The sequence below is a fragment of the Canis lupus genome, chromosome 10 (genome assembly GCF_048164855.1).
Source record: "Canis lupus baileyi chromosome 10, mCanLup2.hap1, whole genome shotgun sequence".
Lineage (NCBI taxonomy): Eukaryota > Metazoa > Chordata > Mammalia > Carnivora > Canidae > Canis > Canis lupus.
Genome location: NC_132847.1, coordinates 71,929,909 through 71,944,573, shown reverse-complemented (window position 1 = coordinate 71,944,573; position 14,665 = coordinate 71,929,909). Strand labels below are relative to the sequence as shown.

At 38.5% G+C, this 14,665-nt stretch overlaps 1 protein-coding gene across 1 annotated transcript in view; it reads right to left on the bottom strand.

The window, feature by feature from the left end:
• The window catches only part of PAPPA (pappalysin 1), a 237,608-nt gene that overhangs the window by 126,927 nt on the left and 96,016 nt on the right, over positions 1 to 14,665 (bottom strand). Inside the window, exon 8 of the mRNA XM_072842533.1 lies at positions 3,563 to 3,691. Coding sequence (XP_072698634.1) covers positions 3,563 to 3,691 — 129 coding nt within the window. The remainder of the gene's footprint in view (positions 1 to 3,562; positions 3,692 to 14,665) is intronic.

The window sequence follows — 14,665 nt, the reverse complement described above, 5'->3', positions numbered from 1 at the left end:
GCATGAATTTCTCAAGAGCCACTCAAGTGCTCTCCTGCCTGCAAATGCATGAGCTGAGGACAAGAGAAGTCCATATTCCAAGCTGGGTCCATGTTTCCAATCTCCGCTAGTGAATCTTGAATGTTGGAAACTGGTGACAGCCTTGTGTTTCTTAGCTATCTCATGGGTTATCTAGGGAGAGATTTTTTTTTTTTTAACCTGGGCTGGTTTCCCAAAGCCACAAAGAACACATCTAACCCGCCTTCCCTCACCACCCAAACAGTATGTTCTATTGGTTTAAGCAAAACATGAGTGTCACCACAAATATCTTCTAGATTGGCAGATCTATCATTACATAGAGAGCTTCTGAGAAACCTTCCTTGACCTCCCAAGCTGGAGTGGGTGGCTGTCTTCTCTGTGTCCAAAGATAGATATCATGACACCTGTCAAACTGACCGCCTTTGCCTGTTTACCTGACATCCCCCTATACTAGGCTTTCAGATGTCAAAGGAAGGGACCGTCTTTGCCATCCTAGATCTGCAGTGCCTGGCACAGGGCCTGGGATACAGCAGAGAGCATGAAGCTCCCCTTTCACTTGTTAGGTTTGCAGGGCTGTTGGTGACACAGCGAGGCAATGGTGAATCCAAATGGAACATGGGCCTGGGTTTACATCTTGGTTTTGTTCTTTACTGGGCATGGAAGCTGGAGAAAACCACTTTAGTCTTTGTACATATTAGTTGTCTCTTCCGTAAAGTGCAGGAATAGAACCAATTTCACATGGTTGTCGGAAGGACCCAAGGAGATAATAATGTAGCCCAAAGCTCATGCATGATGGAGGCTCAATAAATATTTGGGAATATTATAATTACATTCATCCAATGCTTTCATCCACTGGGGCCTCATTAAGTGTGAAGCCTATCTGAATATCTTTGGAAATTCCCTTAAATATACATAGCGAATCGGCACAAATCATCCTATGGAAAATCCAATTAGCTAAGATGACGTTCCTCCTTTTCCTACAAGTTTTTGTTTGTTTGTTTGTTTCTGTCTAAGGAACCATCCATAAGCTGCATTCAGTTTTCTACAAAGCATGTTGACAACTATTTGGTAACTTAATAAGTGTTTGATATCTGTGTGGAATAGGAATTCTAGATAAAAATACTAAAAAAAAAACCTTTATTGAAAACACTACTTATATTAATAATAATAAAATTTTAAAAATATTAATAGTTTTACATCAGCAAGAAGAATGAGGTTGTTTGCAGTGTTTTGCCAACACATCTATATCTGGCTGCAAAATGGACAGACGGAGTTGTAGGTCAGGTTCCACATCTGGTTAGTTTCTTTATATATATATATATATATTCTTTGCGCTGAATTAGAAAATCCCAGATCACAATTGTGGGTTGTCGGCAATGACCGCAAGTGTTTCCTGGATATTCTGGATACGCGGCTCAATTTTAGACCCACAAATGATGGGGCACTCTCCCGGGAGACTGCCTTGTTCAGTAGCTTAGAATTCCCTCAGACAACAGCTATGTCAAGAGCCAGAAGTTGATGTCTTAATGTGGAAGAAAATGGTCAATGTCTTTCCTTTCCCCAACTGGGTGATATGAAGCACTAGAAGCTATCTCTTCAGTTTGCTAGGTGCATGTGGATAGGATTTTAAACATAGACAACAGCACACCATGAGTTTCATCCTCTGACAAACGAGGAGCTTTATCTTCTATGCTTGACAAGTCAAATTCTTGGCAATAAGATGGTTTGCGCCATCATTCAACACTTAAAAATCCTTATATTATCTCCTGAATATTAAAATCTTAACAATTCACAGCTTTGAAATTATAGTTGCAAGACATTTAAGACGTGAATATATATCCCTGAGATATGTCACCTTAGCAAGCCTCTTAAAATGGTGCAAATAATCATTACCGACCTTACCAGTATCAACATTAAAAAAAAAGTCATTTCTTATGCCAACAATTTGAATTAGTACCTCTCTTGTACCAGCTCATATACTTCAGACTGTGGGGTAGCGGAAGCTTGTGCGTACTATCTTTCCGCACAGCCAAGTTGAAAAGACGTAACAGGCTGGCCATCATCTGATCATACATGCAACATTCAATCTTTCCTTCAGTGCTAAGTCATGACCAGAAAGCAAGCTGCTTTCTGCTGTCTGTGGGGAGGGGTATTCAGGTGCAACGCTTTACTTGCACAACTGTGTTACCCTTGCTCTGCTCCTGGCCGGTCCCTTTATCCCAAAGCAGGTTTCCAGTTTACATTACACACCTCGAGATCATTGGTACCAAATTAAATCGCTCTTCCCCTCCAGCACTAGAGTCAATGATGAACTGAAAGAAAGAGTCATCTGGCACTTCTCTTTCACATACGTACTCCACCTATGATTCATGGTCTACATATCAGCGGTTTCATCCAACTGTGAAACATTCTCCTTGCTGCACCCCTCCCCCTACAGAAACAGTCGCTGCCATTCCACATTGTACAGAAATTATGTGACACCCAACAGCGCCCTTTAATGAAGGGATTTCGCCAATAGCTTGTTTGCCCTCTCTACGTGTGATGCTGTCATTAAATCGGCCCATAGTTTTAAAAGTCTCTTAGCAATAGTGTAACTTGCAACCATGTTAGCAATAAGGAACACAACTTTAGCAATAAGAAACTTAACTGTAAATGGTGTCTGGTCTGTTTTTCACCTCTAGAGACAAAACTATTCCGTTTTGTGCCAGAAAACATTTTTGTGCCAATTTTAGAGGAAAAAAACTGAAAGGTTTACTTTTTTAAAAAAATTTTTATAAAACAACGCAAAAGCCTTGATGGCTTCTTGCCCCTATTTCACAGTTGTGCACTATCTCGCCCTGTGGACGAGGGGATAAATGGACTGATGACCCAATAAAATCCATGGTGTAGACATGCAGCTTTATATTCTCTACTCACACTTCTCCTTTTTGGCTGCTCGTGCGGAGTCTACACTTTCTGGTTCATTTGCCTCCCTGCACTTACTTATGTTCACATTCAGTATTCACTCTGGAGGACTGTTTACTATTTATGGTTTCTACATTATAGTGAGTTAGAATATTTTGTTATTTTTATGAGCCTTTAACCCATTTTGTAAATTGTTAATATAACCTGATACGACAGAAATAACAAATAAGTATGCAGTTTTAACAAATTTCAATGGCAACCGGCAAAGAATGTGAAAGTGTCTCGACCTAGATGCACTGTGTCCTGTTAACTGAATGGAAAAGACAAATAGAATCTTTGCAGTACACATAAAACAGTTACGATTAAGAGCATGCTGGTCCTAAGTGCATAATGGCAGCTCTGTCAGAATCATATATTGTATCACATACTTGAAAAATATATGTGTTTGATAAAGAATCACTGCTTCTCTTTTGAGGCCAGCAAACTACTTGCAGACAAATTGGCAGACTGCTGGTGACTGCTGGTAACTCACAGCTCACACATTGAAGAGTATCCCATAAGCTCTTCTATTCAGCACCCCGACCATCTCTTGACCTCATCAGCATCACTCCCTCCCCCTTCTTTAATCACATCCACTTACTTCTGGATAATGCCATCACCACAGTAGCCACTTCCATGGATGTATATGGCGGCAGGTGATGGCTCACTTTCTTCACTTCCGGAAATGGTGATGACCCAGTACTGGTATGTGCTGCCGAGGCTGAGATCCCTGGAAAACGGAGATTATTAACAAAGGTGATTAGCTATACAGACACAATGCTGGGAGCAGACAAAATTGATCCCCTTGAGTACCTGCTATCAGTCTTGCTTGCTTTTGAAATCACACCCACATTAAGTTATCCAATAATTTTTATTGTCTCCTGTGGTTCAGGCACTCTCTTATGCATGACGGACCACACCAAAATGTACAGCAATAATAACTAGTATCAAATGACAGACAACCGTGAATATTACTAGGTACTTGTAGCTTTAATTTAACCTTTATAATAACCCTGGTGGATAAGAATCGGATGGTAGGTGGCCCATAATGAAGGTGTTTAGGAGAATGTCATTCAGGAAAACTAAATGGGATAAACAGAGAGCTGGGAAAGTACCATGCCAGGCTCGGTAGGCATTGTCTGATCTCCCCCCCTCATTGTAGGAACTGAACCAAAGCCTCATTACATGTGGGCAAGCCCCTTCCTTATGCTGTACGTTCGGCGACTGTCCTCCTCTCTACTTCTTGCTCTTCTCTGTCTCTCGCCCTCAACTAAAATAGTAACTATTGCAGCATCTATTAACTGCGAGTCAGGCTTGGGGCTACACACACTCCATGTATTTTTCTCATTTGAGAATCAAAACCACCCTACCTGTGAGCTAGTATTTTCATGTTTATTTTACAGATGATGAATCTGAGGCAGAGAGAGGTTAATCAACTTGCTCACAATCACAGGCTACTAAATAACATCCTGCATTCCGCCTCCCTAATCCCTAGTTTAGGCCGGTTTTAATAATCTCATCCCTTGCAAAGGGGCATCCTGTCTTGAAATTGCAATTCCAGGCACTGGTGGCTGCCAGATTCTCAATTTGCCTAGCCTGCATCTCCCCTCTGCTCTCAAGACCTCCCAGTGCAATGCCTGCTTCCACTTCCTCACACTCAACCTTACCACAGATTTCCTCCCTCCCCTTCTCAGCCCCTCTCAGCTGCCTGCTTAAATTCCTCCTGCCATCAAACCTGGCTACTGCCAATTATCCTCTGAGGCAGAGATATATTTATGTTGGTTCCACATGACCAAATCACAATACTCATTTCCTTTTCGACCATTTTCGAAGGGTGATGTTATTCCCCTTTTTATCTCCCTCTGCATTAATTATTTACTTTTTAATAATAAAAAGGTGCCATGGGAAAAAATATCCCACAAAATGATAATGAAGAGAATTCTTATTAGATTCCAGAGTTGGGGCGGGGGGGGGGGATGGGATTTCATAAACAAAAAGATGATGTCAAAAAATCTCAAGTTCTCCTGCCCATCTGTTGTTTCAGCTGCTGTTAGGGCTGGGGCTGTTTGGATAAGGCCCATAAGGTAACAGGTGCAGAGGCAATGGGCAGACAACATCACCTGACTCTAAACACAACAGTGAGTATGACTTTATGAGCACTGAAGGACTCTAGTGAGGAATATAGCCTTCCTGAGAATGCTGGCCTTGTTACCCAAAAGAGGGATTGTTTCGGCAGTGTTGGAGTGGAAAACAATATTGGGGGTAGACCAGAAGTCCCTGGGGATTCCATCATTGTCTGTCAGTGAAAACTAGTTAGGTAAGATGCATACAAATCTCAAGATATTATACCTGTGAATGTATGAACAACTGTTGCCTTGTAAACTTCTGTATATAGTTTGTGGATACAGGCTCTGTTTCTTCTTTCTAAAAGAATTTATTAGATATTTCATCCACCTCCAAACTAACAAATGTATACTTTTTCTGGTCGTGCTTCTAAAACTGAAATACTGTGGTGGCAGGTAGAGTGGTTTTCCCGGGTGATAATATAGAGGCACAAGATAAAGAAGACACGCGTTCTATTGTATATTCATTTTCCTCTAAAATATGGAGGCATGTTTTATATTAAACAAATATGGCTGTGTTATGAAATAAAATAAGAAATTTTCTTCAGGCTACATTGCAGGCCACCGGGGGCATATGGTCACTGTCTGAAGCAGATGGAGCACTTCTGTGGAATGCATGAGGGTGTGAAAAGTACTTCTCTACATTGTGTTTTTCATTTGTAGAGTGTGTCACAAATGATTTATGGCTGATAATATTTAAGGTGCTCTGCTAATATTTGTGAATGTTTCCCTCCTCCCTCCTACACTGCCCTCCCTCCTCCTCTCTTCCTCCTCCTGCTTTTCAATAAACACAAGTCTGAGGCAAGCAAACATGTGTTTCTACCCCAGCTTCATCACTTACAAGCTGAGAAGTCACAGGCAGGTGTTTCACTGCTCTGAGCCTATTTCGAATTAGTCATCAATGTGACCTCACAGCAGTTTCCTACAGATTGAATGTGAGAACACATAGAAAGCACATATGTGCCCAGCCTGTGATAGCGAATAAATATTAACCCATTACTATTAAGGCTTAATTGTTAATATTCTCATTCACTGGAGTTACTCTATGCTGTCTTTAGTAGAAGGGAGAAAGTGACAGCTACATGTAACCTTGGTTAGGCAAACCCATGAGAGTGGGGACACCACCTATGGTGTATACCGCAGCTTAGTGGGAAGTCTCTTCCTTACCACATCATTTGGCTAGAAGACCCTCAGCACCTGCAGTTTGCTCTCACTCCATGTGGCTATTCCAACTTCTGAAAATTCTGGATCCCAGAAAGTTTGTCTTACCCTGGGGCAAAATCTGTCTCCCCATAACTTCCACCCACACCTCCTTCTTACCCACTAGCATCACACAGAACACATCTGATTTGCAGGGAGACCTTGATAATCCTCCTTCTTCCAACTGTGTGTGGATGGCTTATGTGTCATTACGCCATGGAAGCCTGACAGCAGCTCTTTGAAGCAGGGGTTTTGTCTCAGGTTTTCATCCAGGACAATAAAAGCCCAAGTCACTCCCTTGGTAAAGATGCAGAGAAAGGGGGAGCAGTACCACTGCTATTAAAAATATTATGTCTTTCCACTGAAGAATCCTTGTGACAAAATTACATTTTCTTCAAGTTGAAGTCAAAATTTATGCCAAATGACGGCTCTTTTCTCAAGAACCTCGGTAGAATAGAATTCTTTAGGAAGGTCAAGCTAGTGGACTCTGAAGGCTTTGCTGGAGGTTAGGACCTATTTCATGGTTGGTCTACAAGTGGGGCATAGATGTCAAGTTGTTCCTTTTAGCTGCTTCTAAGACCATCTGGAAAGTCATACACAATTGCTTGAATTCCTGCCTCTCCTGCACCTCTTACCTCCACTCAGACCCTAAACTCTGTCACTATTCCCCATCTCAAAACTCCCATGTCATTCCCTCTATATCCCTGCCTTGAAGGCTGAACCAGCCCCTCGTATCTGCCTTTTCCAGGCCTGCCAACACCATCAGAATATTCTGAGATCCAAAGCCACTCTCCAGCTCAAAATCTTCTCATTTAGAGCAGTGATGAGAGCACACTACCAAGCCCAGTCTCCCTATTTACTCTTTGTTGGGAACTAAAATGTTATCACTTCACCCGAAACATGATAAGTTGCATCACTTCTGATTTCCTTCATAGACCTCTGAGTGTCATTTATTTTTTTAAAGCTAATCTCCATTAGTATTTAAAGGTCAATTCCTCAAACTGCATCTTAGATTAATTTTATGTGTCCAGCTAATTAATTTAAATTGCTGTATCAAAATGGGATGAGATTGCTTGGCTACTTTTGAGGGATTGTTTTATGCATCTTTTATATGACTTTTTTTAAAAAACATTTTTAACATTTAGCCATTGTTCTTTCACAAATGTCTCAAGTGATGATGAATCAGCTTTAGGTTTGCATTTCTGACAATTATAAACAAAAATAGTGGCATTTTTAACTGTGATGATTTTTCAGTATTCATCCTCAGAAATGTCACATTGATGGTAATGTGGATGAGATCTGGAGCCCAATCTTTTTTATGGTATTTTTTTTTTAAAGATCTTAAGTGATCTCTACATCAAATGTGAGGCTTGACTCTACAACCTCAAGATCAAGAGACACATGTTCTATCAAATGAGCCAGCCAATGGCACCTGGAGCTCAATCTTTCAGGAAAATTTTGTTACAGATTATGAAATCATTTTCTTAAAAATATCAGTATGTACATAAATATCCATAAGGAGACTAAGTACCACCTGACCTGGCTCTTGGCAAAAATGCATATTTCTTAAAGTGTTGGTGTGTAGTTCATATTGTGATTGGTCCATTAAAAACCACATGAGGGATCCCTGGGTGGCGCAGCAGTTTAGCGCCTGCCTTTGGCCCAGGGTGCGATCCTGGAAACCCGGGATGGAATCCCACGTCGGGCTCCCAGTGCATGGAGCCTGCTTCTCCCTCTGCCTATGTCTCTGCCTCTCTCTCTCTCTCTCTGTGTGACTATCATAAATAAATAAAAGTTAAAAAAACGTTAATTAAAAAAAATAAAACCCACATGAAATCTATAGGTAAGTCACTTCACTGCTTTGGGTCTGTTTTTTTTTGTTTTGTTTTTTTTGTTTTGTTTTTTGTTTTTTTTTTTTACCTTCTAATTAGGATATATGATTCTTGTCCCATACCAGAGTAAAGGTAAAATGGGAAATATAAAAGTGCATTAGCAGAAAAAGGGATAGAGAGCCTCATTGCAATATGGAAATATCCCATTTGCTGCTTCTAGGAAACAGTCTCTAAAGCCTCTTTTTGATTACTCCCTATTGACCCCCTATTGTTCCATATCATACCATTCACTGATCACCCTCTGTCTCTCCACATAGTGTGTGTAACTAATTGTGTCATGCTTCTTTGAAACTCCTTCTTCCGCAAATAATAATAGCAATTGTTATTTCCATTTGTTGCCTATTTATCATATGCCAGGCACTAGGCTTAGTACTTTCTATGAATCATCTCATTTAATCAAAACAACATTTCCCTGAATAATTATTATTATCTCCCCTTTCAGATGAAGAAAGCCATATTTGGCAAGGTTGCTCTACCCACTGCTTTGGGGGCAGGGACTTGAGCCAGGTCTATCTAACTTCATTGTAAGACAGCAGTTTCTGGAAATTATGAACGAGAAAACACTGCAGGACAGAAGTTAAAAGACCTAGTTTTGAACCAAGTTGAGTCCACATGCAAAGACCATTTGGAAAAGTTCTAAAAGTTAGGAGAAAGACAAATATTGCCTTCAACACTACCACTACCACAAGGCATTTCCTGTTCTGACCATACGTTTCTTCATCTGTGAAATGGAAATCTGGGAAGATGATCAGCTCTGGAGTGCAGACTCTCATTTCATGAGAAGTGTAGTGTTGCATCTTTTCTACCAGCGAGAAGCTGCCTCAGCAGTTAGAATCCTGCCCTGAGAATGGGTGTAGTTCAGGATTTACCACCCAGATTGTCTGAGCTGGAAGAAACGGTAGGGGGACCACCTAGGATGCCTCTGGCTCAGGAAGAGACCAATCTTCCAGTACTGCCGTGGGCTGAGGACCAGAGGGTAATACCCAGGCATTCTGTACACCACCTTCCAGCCAAGAACTGGAAGAGAAGGAAAACAGTAACTTTTTGAGTCTGACATGATGTGCCGAAGGACTTTATACACACCATTATTGTGATTTCATTTTTATTTATTTTTAAAGATTTTATTTACTTATTCATGAGAGACACAGAGAGAGGCAGAGACACGGGCAGAGACAGAAGTAGGCTCCCTGCCGGGAGCCCAATGAGGGACTCGATCTCAGGACCCTGGGGTCACTCCCTGGGCCAAAGGCAGATGCTCAACCGCTGAGCCACCCAGGTGCCCCCCATTATTATTATTTTAATTAGAAAATATTCCAGTTATATAGCATAGAGAACACTCTTAAAAATATCCTTGGAAGCCTCACTATCCAGATTTGTCAAATTACAACACTGCCATATTTTCTTCGTCTCTTATTTTTGTTGTAAAAAGAAATAAAATATGTTGTTTTATATATTTATTTTCAACCCACCTGTGTGTTCTTCCCTCTTATCACGAATGTTTTTATACTTTTTATTCACAGGCACTGTTTTGCATATTCTAAATTTCATAAATGTTCTAATACTATATTTATCAGTATGCAGCTGGCATTTTTTTGCACAGCATTATTTTTGAGATCACACATATTGATACATGTAGATCTAGCTCATTATTTTCACTGACATAAGTATTTTATTGTAGGAGTATACCATACTTTATTTGACCATTCTTTTCTTGGTGGACACCTAGGTTGTTTCTATTATTATTATTATTACTTTTTAAATTTTTTTATTAGTTTCAGAGATGGAATTTAGTGGTTCATCGGTTACATACAACACCCAGTGCTCATTACATCAAGTGCTCTCCTTAATGCTCATCACCCAGTTATCCCTGCCCCCCACGTCATTTCCAGCAACTGTCAATTTCTTTCCTAGAGTTTGGCATCTCTTATGGTTTGCCTTCCTCTCAAATTTCATTTTATTTTATTTTTCCTACCCTACCCCTATGTTCATGTGTTTTGTTTCTGAAATTGCACATATGAGTGAAATCATAAGGTAAATTTGTCTTTCTCTCACTTATTTCACTTAGCATAATACTCTCCAGGTCTGTTCATGTCATTGCAAATGGCAAGATTTCATTTTCTTTGATGGCTGAGTGATATTCCCAAACCATAAGATATCTAAGAGGTAAAGAATCTGTACTCTGAAAGCTATAGAACATTTATGAATGAAATTGCGGAAGATACCAAGAAATGGAGAAACGTTCCATGCTCATGGATTGGAAGAACACATATTGTTAAAATATCTATGCTGCCCAAAGCAATCTACACATTTAATGCAATCTCTATCAAAATACCATCAGTATTTCTTTATAGAGCTCAAAGAAACAGTCCTAAAATGTGTATGGAATGAGAAAGGCGCCAAATAGTCAAAGCAATGTTGAAAAACAAAACCAAAGCTGGTGGCATCACAATTCCAGACTTGAGGCTGTATTACAAAGTGGTAATAATCATCAAGGCAGTGTGGTACTGGCACAAAAACAGACACGTAGGTCAATGGGACAGAATAGACAACCCAGAAATAGGACCCTTAGATCTCTGGTCAACCTAATCTTCAACAAAGCAAGAAAGACTATCCAATGGAAAAAAGGCATTCTCTTCAGCAACTGGTGCTGGAAAAATGCACAGCCACATGCAGAAGAATGAAACTAGACCATTCTCTTACACCATACACAAAAATAAACTCAAAATGGATGACAGACCTAAATGTGTGACAGTAATGCATCAAAATCCTAGAGGAGAATGTAGGCAGCAACCTCTTTGACCTCAGCCACAGCAACTTCTTACTAGACACGTCTCCAAAGGCCAGAGAAACAAAAACAAAAATGAACTATTGGGACTTTATCAGAATAAAAAGCTTCTGCACCGCAAAGAAACAGTCAACAAAACTAAAAGGCAACCAACCAAATGAGAGAAGACGTTTGCAAATGTCTTATCAGATAAACAGCTAGTATCCAAGATCTATAAAGACCTTATTAAACTTAACACCCCCAAAAACAAAAACATGGGCAGAAGATGTGAACAGACATTTATGCAAAGAAGACATACAAATATTGTTAATCCTTTTTGTTTATTTCAAGTAATGCTACTTTTAAACATTGTGTTCACTTTCCTTTGCAGAGAGCAAGAGTTTTCTGAAAGAAATATATCTAACGTGGTATCCCTCAATTGAAGGTAATTGCATCTTCAACTGTATAAATATTGCCAAATTATTCTCCCAAGTGGTTGTACCAATTAACATCCCTATCAACAGACTTTCCAATGCTCCAGGTCCTGGTCAGCACTTGATTCTAACATTTAATTTTTTTGCCAATTCAATGGATCCTAAATGACATTTAATTACTGCTTCGTTTTGCCTTTCCCTGACTAACAGACCTGAGTATCATCTTATGTGTTTGTTGACCATGTAGATTTCTATGTTACCTGCTTGTTTATCACCTTTGCCTTTTTAAAATTGTTTTTTTTTCTCTTTTCTTATTGCTATGTAAGTATATTTACACAAACTGGATACTAATTCTTTGCAATTAAAGTAACTGAAAATACTATTTCCAAATCTGTAACTCTTCTTTCACTCATTCTGTTTATGCTGCTTTGTTGAATAATTTTTAAATCATGTCCTTCATTATTTGTGTTTTTAATGCCTTGTTGAATACATGTTTCTTTCCTCAAAAGTCACAAAATAGTCACCTCTATCTCCTTTGAATAGTTTTAAGGTTTTTATTTTCACATGTATGGCTTTAATCGTCATGTAGTTTTTAAAGTGATATGTGGTAATGATTGTTTACCTTTCCAACATGGATGAGCCATTTGTCCAGAATTTTTTATATATTAATTAATCTTTTCACTACTGAACTGTAATACTACCTTTGCCATATATCATTCCATACTTAGAAAAGTTTGCTTCTGGGTTATTTCATTTCATTGGTCTCTTTTTTTCTAACGTCTTATCAATAGCACTTTGTCTTAATTTCCATAGTTTTATAAAAGTCTTGATTTATGCTACGAGTCCATTCTATACTTCATTTTTTTCTTTCAAAAAACTTCTTTGCTCTTCCATATGAATTTAAAGTTTCATTTTTAAAAATGCCTGTTGGGATTTTGATTCCAATTTCATTGAATTTATAGATGTATTTGAGGAGGAAAGACATCTTTATGATATGGCACCCTCCCATTTATACACACAGTTTATCTTTTTATTTATTTAGGTCTCCTTTTATGGTTTCAGTAAAGTTTCAAAGCTTTCTTTGTAAAAATTGGAATGATATTTTATTAGGAATATATTCCTAACTTTAAGCATTTATAGATGTCAGAGCTATAATAAATGGTGGCTTTCATCTATCTATTCACACATACATATATATACACATGTACACACATATGTATAATTCCATTCTCATATTTGGGGGCTGATAAAAATAATTGAGTTTTATAAATTTATATTATATTTAGATGTCCTCATAGATTGTTTTGTTGGTTCTAATAATTTGTCGATTCTTATTAATTTTTCTATGTATTCTCTTATAGGTGAAGATAGTAATAGCTTGTTTCTTCCTTTACAATGCCCAGAATTTGTGTTTATAATTCTTGTCTGCCTGTGCCAGGTAGGACCAATAGTGTTACTGGGCATTCTTGGTTTGACCCTGGAGTTGGAAGGAATAGCTCTCATATTTTATCATTAAACATAATGCCTACGGTGTTTCACTGTGTTCCTTTCTACTCCCAGATCACTTTATTTTGTTTGCTTTGTTTTTTGATCATGAAGGGGCCTGATTGTAACAAGAGACTTAAGTTTGGCATCTAGCAAGACAACCTTGTTTTTTAAAAAACCATTTAATATGCTGACATTGTGAATTACTGGAATCCAGAACCCATCTAACATTAGAGTCTCTTCTCATTCTGGGATGACCCAGCCTAGGTACAATGTGCGTGTTTGTGTGAGTGTGGGGCTTTTACTACTCTGCTGAATTCTGTATAATACCTTACACAAGACTTCTGCTTCTTGCTTATATATTTAATTTACCAAAGAAGTTTTATCTTTTTCATTTAATTGGTCTATTTATTTATGTATTCAATTATGTATGTGCGCCTGGCATCATAGAAAGAATGTTCTATGTGATATTGATTCTTTTGATATTTATTGTTTTCTGGCCTATGACATGCTAAACTAAAGAGGTGTGTCCTACACATCCCCAAAAGTAATACGTATATAATTTAACTCAATAGCAAGATTCTATACACTTGCATCAGATGAAATTTCTTTGCGTGTTGTTCAAAATCTTCTAGATCATTATTTTAGTTTGCTTGATCAATTAATTATTGAGAAAGGTGTGTTAAAATATCATAATATCATTATGGATTTATCACTGTTTTAGGGAAGAGGCATTTTTCATTTATACATTTTCAAGTCATGTTCTTTGGTATATTTAGGCTCAAAATTATCATAAAATTTCCTTTTATAATTTATATGGTGACCTCTTTATCTTAGTGATATTTTTTGCCTTGATTTTTCCTTTGTCTGGTGAGTATTAATTTGCTTTGCTTAGTATTTGCCTGGTAAATATTTTCCACTCCATTACCTTTTACCTTTCAGTGAACTTATCCTTAGTTAAGTTCAACCTGAGAACCTTCATAGGGTAACTTCAACCCAATTAGTAGAATGCCTACTGTATTCGATTTATTTCTTACATCTTTGTGCTTTGCAGTTATCATTCCTTTTTTTAGCATATTTATTTTCCTCCTTTCTAGCTTTCATTTGGATTTGTTGGATTTCCTGATTCCTGCTCTCTTCTCAGTTCACCTAATCTTTGGAGACTGTATTTTCTAATTTTATTTATTTTTCTTGTTTACCCTAACAAAAATACTAATCAATAGGCACACTTGTTACCATGATCAATAAAAACCTTGGTGTTGGTTGCTGACCTTTCTCTCAATGTCTCATTTACTTTTTTGCATCTTTTCAATTTTTACATGTTAACTCATGTTTGTTAGGTTTTAATCTGTGGGAATCACGTGGTCCCTGGGCAAAATCTATATCCCCCTCCAGAGTGATTTCATGTTCACTGCTAGGTACTTCTGGAACATCATTAGCTTTGAACCTTTTCTCTTTTTTTCTCTCTCTCTCTTTCTCTTGCCCTCTCTCTCTTTTGTTGTCAGTACTTGCCCAACTCAGGCATTTCTAGACCATATTGCACAGTATAAACTCAAAGCTCAGTTTTCGTGAGGCTTAGAACAGACACATGGATAGTTCTGCACATTTTCACTAACCATGTAGACTTCCAGAGATCCCCACTTTACTCCAAAAACCTTAGTTACCATTCCTCACCTCGAAAAGTTACAGGGCCAGATGTCTTCTGCTCGGATGAGCAAGAATATACACTCTACTCAGTTGCCAAAATCTGATGGTTCTCCCTTGTCCCAACTACCACAGTTAAACGTTAGCTTTAGGGCTTACCTG